Below are 24,211 nucleotides of genomic sequence, written 5' to 3'. Positions count from 1 at the left end.
CTATGGTGGCTAGTGCGAGGTCAGGCGGAAGGGCCCCTTCCTGGTATGCCCCGGTGAAGAGGACTTTAAGGTGCCGTGTCAAAAGATCAGCTGCTCGTTTAAAGAATTCCGCAGGGAACCCGTTCGGCCCCGGCGTCTTACCCGTTTTCAGTTTGGTTATAGCGTCTGATATCTCGTCCGCCGTGATATCTGTTTCCAACACCGAGCATGCCTCGAAGGACAATATCGGTACCTCCGTCGTTTCCATATATTGCAGCACCATGTCTACATCCCCTAGGTCTCTGGCTGCATAGAAGTGTTCATAATGGGACGCGAAAGCCTCCGCTATCCCCTCGTCAGTGCGCACTACGTCCCCCTCTACTGGTTTGATGCATTCCACCCACCTAGCCATCCTTTACTTCCTACTCAGCCATGCCAATAGCTTACCTGATTTATCTCCGACATCGTATAAACGATGGAGAGTTGCCAGAGACTGTGTCCGTGCCTCATTAGAGACCACCTCTCTATACTCCTTTTGAGTGTCTAACATTTGTCTCAGAGTTACCGTGTCCTTGTGCTTTAGGTATTTCTCTTCTAAATTCAGGATTGTGGCTTCCAGGGCTGCCACCTCCGCAAGCCGCTTCCGACGTTCTTCCCCTAGCCTCTTCTGTATCCTATCGCGAAGGACCGGCTTCATTGCCTCCCACAGGGTAATCCCTGAAGCGACTGATCCTTGGTTTTCAGCTATATACACCTTAATATCTGCCCTGATGCCGCGTGCTATCTCTGGTTTTTGGAGCTCCCATGCCGCAAGACGCCATTCCGCGCCCCTCCCCTTCCGCACTCCTCCCACCTTTGCATATAGGGGCGAGTGGTCCGAGATTCCCCTCGCTTTGTATTCTGCTATGTCATCTGCAGTTAAGTATTGCCTCGCTATGAATATATAGTCGAGCCTAGAGAAAACCCTTTGTGCCCCTGAGTAGAATGAATATGCGGTCTGTGTAGGGTGTCGCCATCGCCATACGTCAGTGAGTCCTATTGTGGCCATCTGTTGTGACAATGTTGTCCGTGGGCCTCCTCTACGTACTTGCCCTGTGCGGTCTTGCTCTTCAGACATTACATCATTAAAATCTCCTCCCACTATTTGTATCGTGTCTGCTGTATCTAAAAGGATAGATGTAACTGCCTTGAGTGTACGTGTTTGGAGTTTCGGTGGTGCATAAACCTATCGTATACCTAAGTCTCCTCCACTTGCCCTGCACTCCCACATAAGTTCCTTGAGGGTCACTCCATGTACGTGTATTACAGAACGGGGATGACTTTTTGATGAGTATCGCTACCCCTCTAGAGTCCGACGTGTATCCTGCATGCGCCAGAACCTCATACCGCCCCCTCGCTATGAATGCACAGTTATTCCCCCGCAGGTGGGTCTCTTGCAATAGAATTATGTCCGGGGCTATTCTTTTAAGATAGGCCGTTACCAGTCCCCGTTTAATTTTAGAACCCAGGCCATTCACGTTCCATGTAAGGATGGAGACTCCCCTGTTGTTGTGTATCTAGTGTATCTGCCATTGCGAGGATTGATCCTTATCCGCCAGTGGTGTCCGTGTTGTATGTAGGAAACGGTGTGTCAAAGTGTACGAACGTGGTTTCCCTCCCCTCGTGCCCCAACAAACTTGAGCATCCCCCCCCCACCCCACCTCCCTCCCCTTCCAGTTTTGCCCTTGACATGGACATAGCTATCCGAAGGAGTAGGCCTGTCGCCCCCCCACGAAGCCCTCCCTAACAAACCCCCAACAACCTTACAAATGTGTCAAACACTACACAATCAAGGGGGGTGTGCCAACTTGCGTGTTTTCCTGTAGCGGGCTGCCACTCCACTTCTTCCAATCCTCCCCGTTACGGGTTCGTTCTCGTTTCCCCAGTTTCCCTGAGCTGGTGATATCTTGAGCGTCATAGTCCCTCTCTCTTTAGGATTTGGAGTCTTGAGATTCAGATTCCGGCGCACTGTGTCGTCCCGATCGGTCCTGTTCCAACACCCTGATTTCTTGCACCAATGGATGATCTGATTGCCTTTCGTCGTCTTCTCCCTCCCCACCTGACGTGGGACTGTCGAGCGTGTCTTCCTCGTCTCCTTTGGATCGTGCCGTGGTGCGTAGCACTGCATACCTCGAGCTCGATGCTGCTGCGCCTCCCGGAGATGCAGAGCGCCCCTTCCTCGAAGTCCCCATGTCGTGGCCTCTGTAGGGTGTCGCTGGCGGTTGCCTCTTAGCACGTCTAGATTTAAGTCTCTGAGGCTTCGGGAGTTCCCAGCGGGTTGTATTTGTCAGCGACCTATCTAGCACCTCGCGTCTTGCAAGTTCTCTGCTGTTTAGGATTGGACGTTCTTCCAACCATTGCCACGCGTCTTCCGGGTGTGGAAAAAAGAGTGTCTGTCCATGGAATAGCACCTTAAGTTTCGCAGGGAACAGCAGCATGTACGAAATTTTCAAGTCTCTGAGCTTGGCTTTCACCGAGTCGAAGGATCTTCTCTGCTTTTGCACTTCTTGGCTGTAGTCCGGAAAGATCATGATGTGTGAGTTTTCTATCCGGATCTCACCCAACTTCCTTGCCTCTTTCAGTATCAAGTCTCTATCTGCAAAGTTCAAAAAGCGTGCAATAACCGGGCGCGGTCGTGCCCCTTCCGGCGGTTTCGCGAGGAGTGCTCTGTGTGCCCTCTCTATTATGAAGCATGGCGAAAATTGTGCTTGTGGGAATGTTTCTCGCAACCACGCCTGCAGGAAGTATATCATGTCGTTATTCTCACTTCCTTCCCTAAATCCCACAAAGCGCAGATTGTTGCGCCGAGCTCTATTTTCGGCGTCATCCACTTTCCAGGCGAGCTGGCGGTGTGATGCTTGCAACTCCGCCATGTCTTTCCGCAAAGTCGTGATAGTGTCTTCCGCTTCCCCAATCCGTGTCTCCGCCGAGGTGACCCTGTCAGAGAGATTTCGAAAGTCTTGTCGTAGGAGTGTCACTTCCAATCCCACCTCCCCTATCTTAACCTCCAATGCCGCTCTGGACTCCTGGATGTCGGTACGGGAGGCCTGGATCGCCGCCATTAGCCGATCGGCGTCAGAACCCATGCTAGGGGCCGTTGAGAGGTTATCCACTGCCTGGCGTGGCGCAGCAAAGTTGTCCATTGGGCCCTGTTTAGGTCCTTTTGGCGGGAGGTCCTTTTTTCCCCATGTCTTTTTTCGGGTGGTCGCTGTTCTAGTGTGCCGCTGGCAGACCGCTTCTCACCACTCGGGTGTCAGGTGGGGTTTCAGGGTGTACTCTAGTTGCATCCGATGGTAAGGCCCTCTCTCCAGCCCTGCCTGTCACCTCGCGGTCTCCAGGCGTCCCTGGTGCACTCCGTTTCGGCCTGGGCAGCGTCCGCGTCACCCGACTTCCAAAGGTTCACCGGCTCGGCCCGGACAGGCGCGACCTCCCTCCTTCCGCCAACCGGCCACCTTCAGTTCTCTCCTCCTCTCCCGGTCGGACACCGCCTACGGTCTCTCTCGAGGGCCGGCGCCCCTTTTCCCTGTATGTCGCCGGTGTGCAACAATATGTTTCAGTGGCCGCTGCTGGCGTTCTGACCTGCTATGGTGACGTTTCTGGCTCGTTGCTGGTCGTATCGTCTGTAGGTGTCTGTTAGCCCGGTGACTGCCGCCCAGGGAACCCCAGGATTCGCCCCTTCATGCCTCACGGTTCCACGCCTTCCATCGCGCGCCCCACTCTTCGTGCCCCCCAGGCGAGGTCTGGCTTGCTGGCATGATATCCTCCTTGTACTGGGGGTGAGGTGTCCCAGCTCGTCTCGTCCCGCTCGTTGCGTGTACCTTCCGTAGAGGAGCTGGTGTCTAGTCGCAGGAGCAGCTCCTCCTTATTCCGTTGCGGCTCGGGGGGACGGGTCCGAGGCCTCTGGGCTTCCCTGCAGCGCGGGGGGGGGGCAGACGCCTATCCTCAGCCCACGTGTCCGCCGCCCCGCTCCCTCCGGACTCACCGCCACCTCTGCCGGTGCTCTGCCGCCGGGGATCAGGATTGTCCGTCACGGTCCTGCACCGGCTCGGCTCTTCACTTCCCGGGGAGCGATAGGGAAGCCGAAGCTCACGCCCCTCGCAGCTCTCCTCACACTCCGCAGTTATTCCGGAGTCTCCCGCGCCGGCCTGTCGGCAACCTGTCCCGCTCCCCTCAGGTCCGAGAGCTCCTCTGCGCGGCTCCGGGCGCCATCTTAGTGTAGGCCGCCCCGTGGTTTGATCTCTTCGGTACCGCCGATGGAGGGGTGGACACCGCGCCAACGCCGGGATCCCCCCCGGGCAGCGTCTCACAGGGGGATGGGGGGGGGGGGGAGCGGGGCGCCGCAACTCACTGCGCTCGGAACCCCCGGATATCAATGGCCGCCATCTTGGTGTAGTCGGGTGAACGCTCCCGCTGCTCCGTCGCAGTTTTCTTGTCGGTGGCGCCTTAAAACTCCACAACGCTCCTCACACCAGTTGCAGGATACCTTCAGCCTCAGGTTAATGGTTTTGTGGGAAGTATATGTCTATTTTTAAGCCGGATCACGAGGCAGTCTCGCAGGAGCTCCGCAGTCACACGTCCTAGCCGGCCATGCCCCCCCTAGCGTTCTCATACTTGAGGTATGTTTACAGTAGGGAGCACAACTTGATAGAAAGGCATTGCGCTTCTTATGATGTGATGATTGGACTGCTTAGTGTATGTCCACATTCATCCTTGTTTTTGGCCAAATCATTGCTTTGCAAACCTGCACCTGTACTGTAGATGTTGCAGGCTCATCCTGGACAGAATTGCTTTTAAACTGAACTCCTGTCACTCTGGTGGGCCAGCATGTGCTGGACATCCACCGATGACATCTGTTGCCAGAGGACAGCTAAACGAACCCAGGGCTGTTTAACTTTTATCATCTTTCCACGTGGGTCTTTGTATTTGTTGGGCTCGGAGTGCTTTAAGTCAACATAGTATCCCTCCACACTGAACTATGAATCTGATACGATTAAGGTAGGAGCTGATTCGGAACCCTCCAATTTCCTTTGCACTTCTGCTCAGGCCAAAGAGTTCAGCTGCTTTGTGCCTCTTCTAAGGTGTTCAGGAATTACCTGTGAATATGGTAAGAACTATTTTGCCTTTCATGTATGACCATACTCAAGTTCTACATCAGTCCTTGCCTGACTCGCAGCGGATTACACACAACAAATGTGGAATGCACACGAGTTTGAAATGGGTACTTTAGAAGCAGCCCCCAAGGATGGTATGGTGCTACAGTAGTTGGTTTCGTTACTTGTGCTTGGGTCACTGTTTGATAATTACAGTCTGCATTGCAGTACATATTTTATGTATTGGAGCATATCTTTCCTCCTCTGAGCATGTATATGCAATGGGTATTGTTTGTCTTTCATTATAAAGAATAAATATGTCGCCAGATTGACTGGGTACTCTATTGACCATCAAAATGAGTGGGCCTCGACAAATCTGCTTGCCCACTCTCAATGGTGAGTCAAATTTTTTATCAGGGCAAGCTACTTTTGGGGCCTATTGGCATATTCGGGAAAGGGACCAACAGGTGTTCATTTCGTTCAGAAAGCGGCCGAGCAATAAAGATGCATTTAAATCCTTTTTTTAATCTTATAATATTTTCTGTGGTTCAAAGACCGAGATCAAATGTCTGTTTGTCTGCTTACAAATTGTTACTCGTTTAATCGTGGATGTGTGTTTTACTTTTCATTATTCGACTGCAGTGAGAGGATTTTGTAAAGTGAACTGTGTGACAGTCATGCTGTTGCACATGCCGTGTGATATATGAAAGGCTTAGGATGTCTGTTTCTCTTCTAATACACATTTAAGTAGCTTGTAAATGACCCGTGCAAAGATTACAAAATATATTAGCAGTTGGTAAAGAACGTAATTCTGAAGTGTGATGGAAATAAAGATTTTCATAGGATGCAAGCAAATCAAAACACGTTACAGTGAAGAGCCTCTGCTGATGTGGCCTTGTGCACCAATTCACGATGGAAGCATGGACTTTTCTCAAATGCATGCCATTCAGAAGGGTAAAAAGCCCCCTGGGAGTGAAAATGTAGTGAGTGAGGTACTTATTGGAGTGTGTTGTAACTAGGAGGTGAGTCCATTAATATTTATATTAAAGAGCCAGGACGACAATGATGCAAGAACTCAGTTGTTTGTAAAATCGTTCAAAATTAACAATTGGAAAACTTGTGGCCAACTAGCTCTCCATTCAGATCAATTCTGTGTGGTTATGCTAAATGTTAAGGATACAGTAAAAAAAATGTCTTTGCTATGTTACTTACTACCATTGTTTTACATTTTCATTGATCTCTTAAAATTGTCCAATTCAGTGGTGGTCATTTTATCAACCTTGAATAGATGAAGGGTTGAATGAGCCTTGGCAGAGCCTTGGCAGAGCCGTGGCAGAATTTGACCCTCTTGCCTGTCAATTAAATTCAGATTTCAGTAGAGCTCGTTTGGCTTTAAAATGGATTTTGGTTTAAGGTGCCATGCTTTCACACAGCAAATGGGTATTCCAATATAATGAGAAAGAAAGAGCACACTTAACCCTAAAGCTAATATTGTTGTCTATCACAATTTAAAAGAAAATTAGTTAGGCCCTCGTTCATGGATTTTGCATCATACCCCTTCAAGTGGCTGGTTTTCACTAATCAAAGTGAGCAGATGATGCACTCTTGTCCTGTTAACAGAATACCCTTTCTTTTACCATTCACAAGTACCCGAAGTATAAAAGTCTGAAACTCTCAGACAGGGTTTCTGTGTCATTCCTCGAGTTTCTCAGTCTGTTAGTCTTTCACATTAAAAGGAAATTACTATAGACACTTATTTGACAATTGCCCTATGTGCCTTACAGAGAGGCCAAGGATTAGATGATCATGTAGTGTGAGCACCACCAATTTGATGTGAGCACCATCACTTACTGACATGCACTGTGAGAAACTCGCATTGCATTCAGCCTCCACTACAAATCTCTCAATTGTGCCCAGTTATGAGCATCCATCCACAAGCTGAGCACACCCAGAAACCCATAAGGCACTCCGTTCATAGTATGCACTAAATAAGAGCTTCACGTTGCATTAAAGTACAGCAACACATGTGGAAAAAACAAGTTCTCCTAGGGAATACAAGATGAAGTGAAACATGTGAAAAGTAAACTGAAAAGTATTGCTGACATGGCAGCAACAGAGGCTGTTCACGCAGTGGAAACCACCCATTTCTTACAGCACTATTTTTATATTTTACAGAGGGAAATCACAAACACAGTGCTATTTGTCTCCATGTCAGTCAGATTAGATCATACAAGTTGGACTCTTGTTTCCACACGAGCCATTTTATCAGAAGAACAAATAAAAGTTAAATTTGAAAATAGTCCACTATTTTCACACTCTTAGACTTTCCACAGTGTCAGTCCAGTTTCTACAAAGTGGGTTGTGAAAGAGCACATCGTCAATAAAAAAATAGAGGTGGATGAGGCATTAAAGCTCGAGCCAGATGCTGGGCTCTGGTTCAGCTCAAGGCCCTCTTGGAACCTCAAGCCCAATAAGAGTTGAGCTTTCATGTGGTTCAGGCTGCCTCTCTTTAACCTTGTGCACAACGTTTAGAAAACAAAGCATTAACATTTTAGGTAAAAATGAGAGACCAATAGAAACCAATTTAGTGGCTGATTTGTAGAAAGTGAAGACTGTCATAAATTCTGGCTTCCCAGTTTAACCAATCTGTGTGATCCTAGGAAAGCTTGGGGAGTGGTGACAGTGGATACATCCCATCCACCAAATCCATGCATGGGAGAAATAAATCTGATGGAAATACTTGAATCATGTGGTAGTGCATCAATATACTACCCAAATAACTGAATAACAGATCCACTACTCAAATTACTTCATATTTTTTTTACTATGCTAATTTTCAACAGTAATCCTTTATGGGTTCCAGAGTAGCGTGCTACTCGCCAGAAAAGCGATTCAACACCCATCAGGGGTAACAAGTGCTATATGAATGCAAATCTTTCTTCCCCTTTTATCCCTCCGCTATCCTTCTCACTTCAAGTAACTGACTAATATCCACTGCTGAAATTACTTCATAGTTCACCATATTAATTCACGACTAATGCTTTGTAGGCTTCCTGAATAGCGTGCGTCAACAAGCGCTATATAAATACAAACCTTTGTCCTCCTCTATACTTCCAATATCATTCCAAATCCAAATAACTGACTAACCTATCTACCACTTAAAATGTACTTGCATGTTTCACTATACTAATTCAACACTAATCCTATATGGGTCCCGGAATAGCGTGCTACTCGCCGAAAAAGCTCTTGACGCCTCGTCAGGGGTAGTAAGCGCTATATAAATGCAATTACAATACAATACTTGAAACTAGATTTTCACACATTATCTTTTGTACACTGTAGGATTTTGGGGTATAATGCATTGAGGGTAGTTGAGCTTCTTTATACATTTGTGTTACCCCAAATAGGTTATTTGGAGTCACACTGCTGAACCCCCTGAGCTCAGTCCAGGTAGTGTGGCACAAAGCAGTCAGGCTCTACTAGATAAACATGTGTTAAGCATTTCAGTGTTTCAAAATGGATGATCAGTAGTTGACACGGCTCAAAAGAAATTCAACACTAATGTATAAAAATAGAGCAGATGTTTATATAATTTAAGTCACCTAAACGAAGACAATCTAATGAGTAAAACTGGAGTTAAGAAATTTTAAAGGAAAAATAAATCAGTGTGTTTAACTCTTGCAATAAGATAACGTTGCGGACAATGGGAAAACACACTAGTGACCCTCTGTCACTTGCAGGTTGAGTTGGGATGAAACCACTTGGAGAGTAAGGTTATGTGGATCACAGGACCAGGCTCCAACAGTCAATTGAATTTAACCTGTTGAGAGCTGATTTTGCTGCTTTGACGGTGCTGGTGAAGAAAGGGAAGTAAAAACTTGACAACGAGGTCACTGAGGTGGCGGGTTAAATATGCTGGGGTTCCCTTGAGGTACAGTGCCTAACAAAGAGCCTGACTGGCCACCAACAAGCCTTGGTAGGCAAGCACAACTTTCAGTTACTTTGATGTCCTGGAGTACAGGGGAAAACAGTGGCTGCCTGAAACTTGCTGGAGGTCTTGACTACGTTTCCCCCAATGCACTAGATCATTTACTTTTGGGTGATTCCTTCGGTGGGCCAGATGGCCAGTGATTCTTTGGGTCCTGCAGTGCGATATGGCTGCAGGGGACTAGTACCTCTAGTCTAAGGGAGTTCTGGTGTTGGCTTTGGCTTGCAGAGAGGTTCCTATTTCCTTTGGAGGCAACCTCTGGTCAAGGATGAGTTGTGGTTGTGCAGTTTCAAGGTGGTTGCCGCTGGTGCAGATTATCGCGCCTTGGCTTTGTGCGAGTCCTGAAGTGGCATTCACAGGTCTCTTCTTTGTCCATGATTGCAATTCTAGCAGATCTGAGGTTCTAGTGCCAAGGGTGCTCCTTAAATCCTAGATTTAAGGCCATTAGTGGTGTTAGTGCAAGTAGTCAATGGGCTAGCCCCAGCAGCTATTCCTCCACTGAGATGGCCACATCCGAGGGTGTGTGCCACCTTTTCTAGCCAGAACCCTCTATTCTGCCACTTAAAAAAATGTGCTGGCCCTTCACTGAACTTATTTTGCTTCCCTCTAGCAGCTACTCTTTAATGCCTGCAAACGCTCTGTGGGCCACCTGACAGACTTGTACATTGCCTCCGGGTACATGTTTCACCTCTTGCTGGGTGTGCGGGACGAGGGCCCTCTCCATTTCACTTTCTCCGCCTGTCTCACCATGTCGGTGTCCAAAGCTAAATCCCAGTTCTTGTCATTGGTCTGCGATATCATTCAGAAGACTGACTCCACACTATCGGTGGACAGTGAACCTTCCTCCCAGGCCTCCGGTTTACAAGAGGGTCTTGACTCTCACACCCCAGCGACCAAGGAGGATATCAAACTCCTGCTTACCGAATTTATAAGGATCTTTCGTCCCTTCACCAGGATCTCACTAGAGCCATAACTACTGCAATGAGTGGTCATGATCAGGCGGAGGTACGATTGACCACAGTAGAGGAGGCGGTGGTAGAGTCCACTCTAGATAACAAGGGCGGGATGACCCGCATTGAAAAGCTGGAACCGGGACACTTCGCTTGCAGGACAAGCTTGATGATCTTGAGAACCGATCTAGACGCAATAATGTGCACATTTGGGACCTTGCTGCCTTTATTTTTCCATCGTAACTAGAGTCCCATGTCCAGGCCCTTTTTGCACATCTCTTGCAACTTGCGGATAAATATTCGGTTCTTCTTGACCGTACTTGGGGTGTACTCGGCCTTTCGACAACAAAAGAACCTGGTCCTTATACCTTGACCCATGTCTACTTTTTTCTCCCAGTTCTCTGTGACCGTATCAAAGACACCCTTAAGCACTACTTTCCTGAAAACGATACAGGGGATGTCTCCCCAGCGACTCTGTGGGATGCCTGTGAAGGATTTTTTTTTTGCGGGAAGCTTATTTCCCATACGGTGTCCTTTGATCGGGCAAATAGGCTAAAGGCTCAGATACGAGACATGTCACAGGAAGGATGGCTCCCATAGGACTCTTAAGGACTTGCAACAGCTTAGGGGTGAACTTTAACACCTTTTAATGAAACCCACTGCCGTACGTCAACCAAATATATTACGAAAAGGGTAACAAAGCAGTTGGACTTCTCGCCCATAAATGATGTATTAGTTCCAACTGCATTTTTTCAGTTTCAGGCTGTAGTGGCATCTTCTCTTACATGTGTGCATATATTCTCTTTTGCACGTGGAGCTGAAGCGGTCCATTTGTGAGGAGTGGGAGGAACACTGAAGTCCTCTTCCTTTTTTTTTTTTTTTTTTTTTTTTTTACATCTTTTAGTATTCTCCTACAGGCCTCGTTTTCAGTGAATGTTTCCTTTTAGCACATTTTCACTTGCAGATGGCTTTTCTAGTATGGTACGGTGGTACTTCAGAACTAAAGTCTTTAAGTGCTGACCTGTAGCCACAGGACCATTACCAGCTCACTGGTCGCATTGAAGAGAATTGTTTAATGTGCACACATGGACTAGCCCAGCTCTGTATAGAAATGTGTTTTTGAGTCGCTTAATGTAGTGCATTATGCAGATTTCTAAACTATTAGGAGCTTTTTTCTTTGAAATGTAGTCCATCGACCAGTTAACAATTTTTTTTTTCTTTCTAAGTGAATGTTGTGATTTTGTGTCCCTAATGGGTATTGCAGAACTCTCCTGTTCCCTTCACTCACCACACTCGGTCACCAGGGTGTACATCCAGATCACAAGCCTTTCTGTTTGTCTGGAGACAACCCTGCTGTCCTCCCATAGTTACTGCTATGATTTTTGCAATCTTCAAGTTCAGCACCGACACCTTTTAGATTTGGTGATCATGCCACTATATAATTTTTCCTGTAGGTTGGAGAGTGGCAAGGACGACTACCGCATTCGGTGTGACGAGCTTGAGCGGGAGGTCCTAGAACTCCAGCGTCGAAACGAGGATCTGACCAGCCTGGCAGAGGAAGCACAGTCCCTCAAGGATGAAATGGATATCATGCGGTAAGTAAAGAGTGTTGAGCTTGTAGAGCTGTGGACATCTAGTGCAGAACATCTGGCGATTAAAGCTCAGACAATGGAGTAAGTAGTGGACAAACTTGAAGATGCGGTGTAGAGCACTGTGGGTCCTTAGTTAAAATGCGCATTTAAAAAGAAGTCTGCTACTGCATTGGAGTATGCAGTTCTTTCAAACAAGTAGTGGGAATTATATATGGTAAAAGATTTTTTACGTTTTTTGTTAGGACAGGAATGTATTTTTCACTAGGTATCCATACATCTTCCATGACTCTAAGGGGCTAATTACGATCGCGGACGGACTTGCGTCCGTCCGCGACCCCGGAGTAGGAGGGAACCTCCGCATGGCCTGCGGAGTTCCCTCCTGTGAAATTAGGATGTGACCGCCACCCTGGCGGTCACATCCTCTATTTTTACCATTGCGGCGGGTGCGGCTTCAAGCTGCACCCGCCGCAATGGTAAAAATGCATACATTGCATTTGTATGCAGAAAGCGGCTGGCACCGTGCGGTGCCTGCCGATTTCTGCATACAAATACAGGGGGGTACCATAGGTACCCCCTATGTGCACCCCCCACCCCCCCTTCACCCCGGGGGCCCGCAATGGGCCCCCGCAGTGAAGTCCCACATGCTTTTCCACGGCGGAAAACCTGCAGCGGAAAAGCATTTTTTTGGACACATCCTAATATGGCTGGTGGTGTCTGGGAGACACCACCACCATATTAGAGCTTTTCCGCCGCGGTTGTAAGCCGACCGCAGGCGGAAAAGCGGCGGACTTAAACCAGGACCCACCAGCCATCCTAATGTGGCGGGGGGTCTTTGGTGGGTCCGCAGCGGTTTTCCTGCATCCTCCGGGCCGGCAGTGGCTTCCGCCGGCCCGGAGGATGCGGGAAAACCGCGATCGTAATGAGCCCCTAAGTTCTGAGGAATAGTCTTGTTATAACATGACACGAAGCCAAGGATGGGATGGGGTCACGCGACTTGTATGAGGATAAGGGCCGCTTTTGGTGATGGTACCTCTGGATAACGGCAAGCTGCCTTACGAGCCTTATTAGGAATATCCAGGATAACAAACACACTTGTGATAAGTTGCATGTATTGGTAGAGCTTGTGGTCCAAGCATTCTATTAGGGGGTGGGGTGAGGGGGAGGGGGGAAGGGGAGTACATCTTCTAGGAGACTTTTAATGAACACAAGCTTTTGGCGAAGACAGAACAATGAGAGGTGAAATTACTGTTAATTTTAAGTTCAGGAACTGATTGTGGGAAGCTCCTCTATACACCAGGTGTCATATGGTAAAGATCTGCGAGCAGTGTATCTGTCCTGAAATTTTGCTGCAGTGCTTGGAGCTGTGCATAGCATAAGTAGACATGAAGGCTCTGCCAAAACTTGTGCTCTATAGCCTTAGGAGGGTGTGGCACTTGAAAAGGAAGATGGACTTATTTTGGGAAAGGGTAAGATGAGTGACGCTAGTACTTCAGGCATAGCAATCCTAATTCTTAGAAGATCTTAGGAAGCACTCCAAAAAAAAGATAAGGATGAGATAAGCTGCTGTAGAGCTCAGTCTGTGTGCTGAAATATCTGTAGAGTAAAGTTGTCTGTTAAATATTAAGTGTGACCTAACCAAATTATATAGTGTTACTAATGATAAAAGGTAATTGAGATCAAGTTTGTGTGTTAAGTTTTCCATCTTACCACTCTACTCCAGCCACTCCTCTGATAAGGTGAGCAAGCTGGAGGCCATGGTGGATTCCTACAAGAAGAGGCTAGAGGACCTTGGAGATCTGCGACGGCAAGTGAAGCTGCTGGAGGAGCGTAATACTGTGTACATGCAAAGGACATGCGAACTGGAGGAGGAACTGCGGAAGGCCAATGCTGTACGAAATCAGCTGGAGACTCACAAAAGACAGGTGAGAAATTGGTCTTGGAGTAAGTGGTGCAGGTGAATGGGGAAGAACTGTGTGGATCCTAGTGCTGGGGCATTTAGTGGCATACTTCTTTCTCACCAATGCAGTTTTGCCTGTTTTGCATCTCTTCCAAACTCCTTGACTACACTGGCAAATCTGGACACTGAGTGTCAGTTTGAACCAAATACCAAACCAAGTGTTTCCTTATAAAGAATTCTTCCATGTCCTTGTCTCGGAGCAATACCTATCTCAGAGTTATTTTCCTCTTTGATTTTCAACCATCCGAGGCACTTTTTGTGGGAATATCTCCTAAGGTTACCACAAAGAATTATACTGCTCTTCACAGTCGCCACATCTCGGTTTTATTATTGCTAGGGGTAACTCTATAGCTGGTGGCCTCAAAATACAAGAGGCAACTTGCTGAAAATTATGTTGATTTCCTATGAGATAAGAAATCAAACTAATTATCCACAATGTTTTTATTCTCCTGTGCTCCCTTTTACCTTATATGAGTGTTCCTGCTATACCTCGGACCAGACACAAAAGTTAGTCTAGAAAAGCCTGCTGTCCATTTGTCAGTCGGAGTACAAACATTTGGGGCAAAGGAGGGGGAGGGCAAGCCATACCTTACCTCCCTTGCCTGGAATTGCCTTTCCATCAGTTTCTGTTTTGAACCTTAAAGTGAAGTTCAGAAGTATGTCTAAAATGTCCCACACATATGCACACTCCATGATGTGCTTGGTTTAGTCACTCCCCATATTTTGAGTGTATGTGGTTCAGACAAGTGCTGAATAAGCATCTGTGGCATACCATGTAAAGATGCGGACTACATCGTCTACCCCTTGTTTATTTTTCCCACCTTTTGACTCAATCAATCATTTCGCATTTATAGAACGCAGCACTGTGATACCTGGGATAATCTTGGCGCTAAGGGAGCCAGGTCTCTGTTGAAAAGCTGGGTTTTGAGTTTCTTCCTGAAGTCTGCCAAGGAGGGTGATCTTATGAGATGGAGGGGAAGGTCATTCTAAGTGTTGGCTGATATGGATGATAAGGAGCGGCTGCCGCTGCGATGGATGCCGGGAGGTTGCATTAGGGCGAGTGAGGCAGAGCGCAGGTATCTTGAAGGCAGATTTAAATTTAGTTAGTGGTTAATATAGGATTGTCCTTAGTCGTGAAGAGCTTTGTAAGCGTGTGAGAGGATCTTGAACTGGTATATTTTCTGGATGGGGAGCCAGTGGAGGTTTCTGAGGTGAGGAGTGACGTGGTTCCATTTGGGGAGGTCCAGGATGATTCTGGCAGTAGCGTTCTTTATGGTCTGGAGTCTTCTGAGGAGCTGGATGGAGATTTTGGCGGAGAGCATTGCTGTAGTAGAGGCGGCTGGTGACTAGGGCCTGTGTGAAGGTCTCTCTGTTGTTCGTTGGGTTCCATCTGAAGATTCTGCGGAGCATGCAAAGGATGTGGAAGCAGGAGGGGTTGACTGCTTTGATTTTTGTTGTTTCATGGTCCGTTGGCTGTCATGGGTGATGTTGAGGTTGCGTGCACGGGCTATCGGTATAGGTCCGAGTTCTGTTGCCCAGAAACTGTGGTCACATGCGGCGGTGTTCTTCCCAAAGATCAATTCTTCTGTTTTGTCGGAGTTGAGTTTGAGGTAGTTATCTCTCATTCATTTAGATACACTGGTAATGATGTTGCAGAAGTTGGTTTTGGCTTTGAAGGGGTCCTCGGTGAGCGAGAGGATTAGTTCATTGTCGTCTACATAGGTGATTTGTTTAGTCCGTGGTATCTGACGAGGTCTGCGAGGGGGGATCATGTAGATGGTGAACAGGGTGGGGCTGAGGGATAATCCCTGGGGTACGCAGCGTATGATGCCCTTGGGTGCGGAGGTGAAGGGAGGTAGTTGGATGCTCTCTTTGTGTGTCCTGTTGGGAAGTAGGCAATCCGTTTGAGGGTGTTTTGCTGTATGCCGATGTAGTCTGTGGATGACGGTGTAGTGGGAGACTGTCTAAAGCAGCAGAGAGGTTGAGGAGCATCAGGTTCACAGTTTCTCCACAGTGGAGGAGAGTTCTGTGGTAGCAATCAGCAGCACAGAATCCTGATTGTGAGGCGACAAGGAGGTGGTTGTATTCCAGGTAATCGGAGAGCTGTTGGTTAATGGCTTTCACAAGTACTTTGGCTGGGTATGGGGGCAGGTCGATCAGTTGGTAATTTTTGAGGTCGCTGGTTTAGGAGGGGTCTGACCTCTGCATGTTTCCATCTTTCTGGGAAGGTTGCTGTGGAGATAGAGGTGGTGAAGAAGCTGGTGAGCTCCGTGCTGATAGGGCTGCTACTAGTAGTCTTCATAGAGCTCCATATGAATACACAAAATTGCAGAATGTTATGTGGTAGAAATGGGCTGTGTCTGAGTCCCAGTTTTGGATTAGCGAATGTTGCAGAGTAACTTAAGAATAAAGAAAAAGGCAGACTCCTCTTGGCAATGTAAAAAACAGCTCTTTACTGTTGACACAGGGAGAGTGGCAAATTCACACATGTAAACGACTGGTTCAGTCTGCTGCTTCACAGGCAGCTTCCTTTATACAGAGTCAGACAATACTTTATTACAAAATGTCAGACAACAAATCGCTGCATAGTTCTGCAATAGTTATGCAAAAAATATCATGGCCGGTCAAGTGTGCACTGGAACTGCAACTGCTCAAGCTGTGTTGCTTGGGATTTCCTAGTTTTAGAGAACATATCCTGCTCTCCTTCTCTAGTATCAGTGTGATTAGGCAATCCTCTTGCACCTTTTGTGTGATCAAGATCCGTAAGGGAGCTTTCTTGAGTACCAATATCATAAGTTGAGTGCCTAGCATTTGGGGAACCAAGTATCCCACCCATTTTATCTACCCGCTAGCAACCCTATTCACATAGTCACTCCATCTAGCATCATCTTTATCTGTTTGCTGTGGGGTGGACATTCTCTCCCTAACAACCCTTCCTGTTGCGTCTCTTCTCTGAAACAAATGCAATGTTGCTGATGAAGCATGTGACTGGTCATCACCATCTCCTGGACCTTGCTCTTCATCTCTATCCTCCTGAGGATAGGGCTGAATCTAAATTCAGTGTAAACTATGCTTCTACTTGTCCTGAAAACTGGGAGTCATCCACGTTTACTTGCTGTCTGGGAGTGCCCATGTGCTTTGGACATCTGTGGGCTGACATTAAGAATTACTTTTGGGGATTGTGAAGGAGTCTCAACTTCAAGGTTCCCAAATCCCACTACGGCTTCCTATAGCTGGTCAGTGGATAAATGCCAGGTACATTGGGAGACTTGCTTATAGGATCATATGGGGGTGGGGAGCAGATGTGGTCCTAGGCTAACAACTTTTGAGGAGTTCTTAGACTTCTCACAAAATACTTGCCATAAGCCTAAGGTGACTTATCTCTTCTGCAGTTTGGCTCCTGCATATTTACTTCTACAATACGTGATAATATACTCTAATATTTTATCATCAAATGTCCCTTCTGTTGGCCAGGGATACTTGTGTTTCTGAGTGTCTCTAAACCAGTCTTGACAATATTTGTGTAATTTGCACTCATCTCCTGGAAAGGTCTTTTGCATATATTTAAGAGAGTCTTCAAGATCACTCTCATTTCTAACACTTCCACAATTTTAACTTTTATCTATCTGGTCAAATATTACTCCTTTGAAATGTTATATACTAATCCTCATAAACAAATAAATTCACCAATTGTGTCTTGACAATCATATATTAAACATTAAAATAACATCATGCAACATTACACATCAGCATCACCTTGTAGCCACATTTCAATTCATATACGCACACACATGCATTTACCATCAGCATATTTAAAAAACTATAACCCCTTCAACTACTTTTAATCACAATTTTTCTAACTCTAAACGGTCAATGCAACGGGCAACCACTGGTCCCTTCCCTCCGCGCTTTGAGAGGATAACCTTTCAACCATACATCTTTCAGACCATGGACAGACTTTTGGACATTAGCACCAGGATAGTAATTTGAGTGTTCAGATCGTACTTTGAGGTAAAGTTTACTGCCACCAGGCTTTCAGCTGTCCCTCTGCCAAACATTGGCACCCCCAACTTCGAATTACACACATTGACCACTTCCAACCATATATTGGGAATAACAAGTTAACCGGTTATGCAGCGCCTTTCCTGATATTGTGCAGCACATGTACACAATCTTGCATGCAAAACCCTTATGTCTTATATCCTTATACTTCTTATATCTACATCTAGATTTGCCATTGCCAAAAGAAATGTCATACAATATATACGTAAACATGGAACGTAGTCCGCATTGTCCTCACCTTTAAAAGACTGCAATCCCCGAATGCTACCTGTCCCCCGTAAAGAAGCAGAACTTTAGACAACATGGTTTCTGCTCACCTTATCAAAGAAGCGCAATGTTCTACGCACCAGTCCGGTGAAGGCAAGAGGGACTCCAGGGCTGGCTCACCAACTGTTACAGCATAACTTAAGAATAAAGAAAAATACAAACTTTTCTTGGCAATGTAAAAAACAGTTCTGTTCGAAGCATATGGGCTGCAGACCACACACTATTGCATAGATCACCATCTGGTGGTGGGCCCGGATGATTACACTTTGTTCTTGTCTTGGAAGAGTCTTTGTCTGTTGGATGACTCCTCCTGTAGATCGTAGTGCGCATGGGCATCAACTCCATCTTCAGATTGTTTTTTTCCGCCATCGGGCTCGAATGTGTTTATCGTTCGGTCCCGTTACCGATCTCCTTTCGACTTCAAGACCTTCATCATACCATTGGTAGCGTCTTCTACAGTAATTCCGGTTTCCCGCATCAAAGGCAGGCTTGCGCTTCTCGATTCCAGCGTTCGTCGGGGCGTCGGGCCCAACTGCGCCATTGGGCCTTTGGCTCATGGAAAGAACACCTTTCAAGAAGTGCCCTCAGTGTGGACATAAATTCCCTCACACTGATCTTCATGAGGTTTGCAATCTGTGCTGGTCTCCAGAGCACGAGAGTCGAGACTGTGAGGCCTGCGCTTCGTTCCGGTCCAAGAAGACCATCCGGGACCGTCGAGCTCGAAGAGTCATGGCGCAGTCATCTTCGACACCAGACCTCATCATAAACGAGGCTCCAATCGAAGTAGAGTCCGAAGAACAGCAGCAGGACAACATCGTTTCCGAAGCAGAAGATTCAGCTTCCGGAGCCGACGGAAGAAGAATATCTTCTTCCAGCTGGTCAACAGGTTGTGAGTACAAGCATCGACCCTGTTCACCTCCCCATACTGGGACAGGCTTCGGTTCCACCTCCACCTCTGGGTCCGGGTGCCCACCGGCCAAAACCTTCCGACGCCCTGCCTTCTGGCTCAGCAACGAAGAGTACAAAAAAGCCTCCAGTCGACTCGGGCTCGAGTCAGTATACAAGCAAAAGGTCCTCAAACCAAAATGAACCCCGGCACTGAAGCAGCCATCGGCGCCGAAACAGGTTGAGCTGAAAACAAGCTCAGCCCCGAAAGACATTCCCAAGCCTGCCGAACCGAAGACCACTCCGGTTCCGAAAAAAGTTGACCCAAAGCCTGCTTCGGTATCGAAACACACTTCGGCTCCGAAGGTCGATGATTCCAAACGCACTTCAGGAGCAAAGATTCCGGATCCAAAGAGTGCAGATCCGAGAAAGACCAAGTCTTCGGAACCGAAACCAAAATCCGCTCCAAAGACAATAGACAGTGTAAAACCTAAGCATTTTGGTCCCAAACAAGATAAATCGGCACTGAAAAACGATTTTTCAGCGGAAGCGCTTTTCCAACCAGACCCAAAGCAAAAAACTCTTCATATTAATCCAAAGACTTGACATTTTATTACAGTGCCTGAAAAGAGGAAAATGGACTATCTTAAACCACTTCCAGTTCCTCTCAAAAAGCATGCTCAAACTTCCCCCGTAAGAATTCCTTCACCATTAATAGATACCAGCAGATATTTCTCCTTTACACTCACCATCCAGCACACATAGTATTATACCACAGGATGATGATGATGAAGACAATTATTCACAGGAGGTAGAAAGTGAGCATCATTTAGACGACACAGATGACCCAGACAATATTCCTGGGCCATCAGATGATCACTGGGAGGATTATAATGCGCCAGATGCACCAGATATGCCACAAGATGACTCATACCCTTCTAGACCATCTCCCCCTGATTACACTATTGGGTTTACACAGCTCATTCATAGAGCAGCCACATTTCATGGAGTAGACTTACACACAGATCCAGTGGAAGAGGATTTCCTCATGGATACACTACTGTTGTCACATAAAACCACAACCACATTACAAATACTTAGTGGAGTGGTGAGACATGCACCAGAGGTATTCAAAGACCCCGTCAGAGCCAGGGTAATTAACCCCAGACTGGAAAAAGTATAAAGCGGCTCCAACTGACCCAGCATACATCAAAGGTCAGCTGCCATTAGACTCATTGGTAGTATCAAATGCGAGAAAAAGAGCTAACTCGCACACCACAGGGGATGCTCCACCCCTGATAGTCTAAGCTTTTAGATGCTTCATGGAAACGCACCATCTCACAAGCAGCCAATGTCTGGAGAATTGCTAACACTCAAGCTGTGTTAGCGAGATATGATTGAGCGCATTATGATGAGTTAGAATCACTCGTGCAACATTTACCAGAGCAATATAAGACCAGGGCTTCTGATCTAAGGCAAGGTTATTACAAATACCTCAATCCGCTGTGCATTAGACACTGCAGACACAGCCTCTAGAGCAATAAATACGGGAGTACTGTTGCGTAGACATGCATGGATACGCATTCCTGGGTTCAAACCAGAAGTACAGGCCAGTATTTTAAATCAACCATTTGACCAGCAACATCTCTTTGGTCCAACAGTTTATAGTGCACTATAGAAGATGAAAAAAGATTCAGATACGGCAACATCCATGAGAGCTTTACCCATAGAGCGTCTTTTCGTCGCTCCTCATATAGAGGCGCATCTAAGGGGTTTCAAACTTACAACACCTCCTCTTATAAAGCGCCCACCCAAACCTCACCAAGCAGAGGGTATTACAGAGGAGGATAAAGAGGTAACAACAATAAGGGCAGAGACCGAGGCCACAACAACCGCAGTGCCTCTACTACCAAACAGTGACTTCCCTTCCATCCCCCCAGACCATTCCACTCCTGTCGGGGGGAGATTACAACAGGTCTTACCTGTCTGGAACTCCATCACCACAGACAGGTGGGTAAGACCAATAATTCAGTCAGGTTATTGCCTGGAGCTCACTGCCACTCCTCCAACAATACCACCCAGACAACGTCCCATGTCACAGGAACATCTCATACTTCTAAGACAAGAGGTTGCATCTTTATTACAAAAGAATGCAATAGAACCTGTCCCAAAACACCATCAAAACACTATACTTTCTCATACCCAAAAAGGACGGGTCCCTCAGACCTATACTAGATCTATGGCCCCCGAACCTGTACATACAATCCAACCATTTCCATATGGTCACACTACAACAAGTTCTGCCGTTGTTAAAACAAGGAGACTTCCTTGCCACATTAGAGCAAGGACGCTTACTTTCACATTCCTATCCATCAATCTCACAGAAAGTACCTTCGATTTGTACTAGAAGGTCAACAATACCAATTCAAAGTACTCCCTTTCGGAGTTACTACAGCACCTCGAGTGTTTACAAAGTGTCTAGCAGTAGTAGCAGCACACTTGAGAAGGGACAACATTCATGTCTTCCCATACCTAGACGACTGGTTAATAAAATCCAAGTCATACCACCAATTTGTACAGCACACGCATCAGACCATCGGTCTGTTGCACAAGCTGGGATTCACAGTAAATCAAAAGAAGTCACACCTCCAACCATCCCTATCTCAACAGTATCTAGGTGCCGCAATAGGTACCTCCAAAACAATTGCATACCCCAATTTTACAAGGATACAAAGTATGCAAGCTCTTATACTTAAATTCCAGCCACAACACTCACTACCAGCTCGAGTGTTCATGCAATTAATAGGAATGGTGGCATCTTGCATTTTCATAGTACCATACGCAAGACTACAAATGCGCCCCATACAAGAGTGTTTGGCAAGTCAGTGGAATCAGGCTCAACAACAAATAACAGATTTGGTGGTGGTAGACGACCGGACATATCGCTCTCTGCAGTGGTGGAACACCAAAAACCTTTCCAAGGGCTGGCTGTTCATAGAGCCTGTTCCACATGTGGTGCTAACCACAGACTCCTCTCTCACAGGATGGGGAGCGCATTTAAAGAAACACACAGTACAAGGTACATGGACACCGCAACAAAAGTTACTCCACATAAATCATCTGGAGTTGTTAGCGATTTTCCTAGCTCTAAAATAGTTTCAACATTACCTGTCAAAGGCTGTACTGGTCCGTACGGACAATATGACGGCCATGTATTACATCCAAAAACAAGGAGGAACACACTCCATACAGCTCTCCCGGCTGACGCAGAGCATATGGAGGTGGGCCATTCCTCAAACAATATTTCTGTTAGCAGAACATCTACCAGGAGTTCACAATCAAGTTGCAGATCTGTTAAGTCGTCAAAGACAACTGATACACGAGTGGGAACTTCATCCACAAGTTCTTCAACCATTCTTTCACAAGTGGGGACAGCCAGAGATAGATCTGTTCCCCACACACCTCCACTCCAAATGCTCAAGCTTTGCCGCCAGATACCCACACCCATTGTCCAAAGGTAATGCGGTATGGATGAGTTGGTCAAACAAATTTGCGTACGCTTTTCCACCTCTCCCACTAATTCCGTTAGTGGTACGCAAGCTACAGCAACATTCCCTCTCATAGCACCAACGTGGGCAAGACAACCGTGGTACACCACACTACTAGAGCTATCAATAGTACCACGTAAAAAATTAAAACTCTCTCCACATCTACTGACACAGAACCATGGAGAGATCATGCATCCAGACCCAATGCAGCTCAATCTAGCGATTTAGCTCCTGAGGTCTTAGAATTTGGATACGTCAATCTTCCGCCTGATTGCATGAATGTCATAAAAGAAGCTGGACGCCACACCACTAGAGCATGCTCCGCAGCCAAGCAGAAAAGGTTTGTTGTGTATTGTACAAATAATATTAACCCATTAGATGTTTCCATACAAAAAATCATATGCTACCTACTTCATCTGCAAAGATGTAATTTAGCGTACTCCTCAATCAGGTTACATCTTGCTGCTATAGCAGCTTATCTTCAAAACAGACATTTGTCATTGTTTAGAGTACCTGCCATCAAAGCGTTTATGGAAGGATTAAAAAGAATAATTCCTCCCAGAATACCACCCGCTCCGTTATGGAATTTAAATATTGTTCTCACTAGACTTATGGGTCCTCCGTTTGAACCATTACATTAGTGTGAGTTACAGTTCCTTACATGTAGAGTTTCATTTTTAGTTGCTATTACCTCACTAAGTAGTGTAAGTGAGTTTCATGCATTAACAATTCAAGAACCATTTATACAACTCCATCACAACAAAGTGGTTCTTAAGACAAACCCGAAATTCCTGCCAAAAGTCATTTCACCATTCCACCTCAACCAATCTATTGAGTTGCCAGTATTCTTTTCCCAACCACAGACAGTTGCAGAAAGAGCTCTACACACATTAGATGTAAAAAGAGCACTCCTCTACTACATTGATTGGACAAAACCGTTTCGTAAAACAAAACAACTTTTTGTGTCCTTTTCTCCTCCACACAAAGGCAATACTCTTTCAAAATCAGGCATTGCAAGGTGGATTGTTAAGTACATTCAAATCTGTTACCAAAAAGCAAAACGCACTCTATCCATCCCCCCTAGGGCTCATTCTACCCGTATATTAGGGGCATCTATGGCATTCCTAGGAAATATACCATTAGATATCTGTAAAGCAGCTACATGGTCTACACCGCACACATTTACAAAACACTACTTTGTAGATGTCCAGGCAAAACAAGAAGCTACTGTGGGGGCAGTCTGTACTCAAAACATTTTTCAAACTACTGCAACAGATACGGGTGGTCCCCGCTAAGGGAGAAAACTGCTGAGCAATCGATGCAATAGTGTGTTGTCTGCAGCCCATATGCCTCGAACGGAAAATGCTACTTACCAGTATGCATCTGTTCTTGGCATGTAGGGCTGCAGAACCACACACGCCCACCCGCCTCCCCGGCTACCTATATCTGTTCCAGTAATATCTTAATTAGATGCACAATACATGAACATCCTTATCTATACTCGTACAACTCCATCATTTGCCCAGTGGCGAAAACAATCTGAAGATGTAGGTGATGCCCATGCGCACTATGATTTACAGGAGTAATCCAACAGACAAAGACTCTTCCAAGACAAAAAGAAAGTGTAATCATCTGGGCCCACCACCAGATGGTGATCTATGCAATAGTATGTGGTTCTGCAGCCCTACATGCCAAGAACAGATGTATACTGGTAAGTAGCATTTTCCTTACTGTAGGGACAGGGAGAGTGGCCAGTCCACACAAGTAAACAGCCGGCCTCAATCTGCTGCTTCACAGGTAGCTTCTTTTATACAAAGTCAGACAATACTTTATTAAAAACATCAAACAATGAAT

The 24,211-nt window shown here is 46.4% G+C and overlaps 1 protein-coding gene across 3 annotated transcripts in view; it reads left to right on the top strand.

Annotated features, from left to right (window-relative positions):
* Positions 1–24,211, top strand: part of HOOK2 (hook microtubule tethering protein 2) — a 406,674-nt gene that overhangs the window by 195,806 nt on the left and 186,657 nt on the right. For all 3 annotated transcript variants that reach the window (XM_078689227.1, XM_078689226.1, XM_078689228.1), the window contains exons 10-11: positions 11,501–11,641; positions 13,359–13,560. In XM_078689227.1, the coding sequence (XP_078545353.1) occupies positions 11,501–11,641; positions 13,359–13,560 (343 nt within the window). The remainder of the gene's footprint in view (positions 1–11,500; positions 11,642–13,358; positions 13,561–24,211) is intronic.

The sequence above is a fragment of the Lissotriton helveticus genome, chromosome 1_1 (assembly GCF_964261635.1).
Source record: "Lissotriton helveticus chromosome 1_1, aLisHel1.1, whole genome shotgun sequence".
NCBI lineage: Eukaryota > Metazoa > Chordata > Amphibia > Caudata > Salamandridae > Lissotriton > Lissotriton helveticus.
Note: the sequence above shows the minus strand (reverse complement) of the source record. Positions and strands in the feature narration are given on the sequence as shown.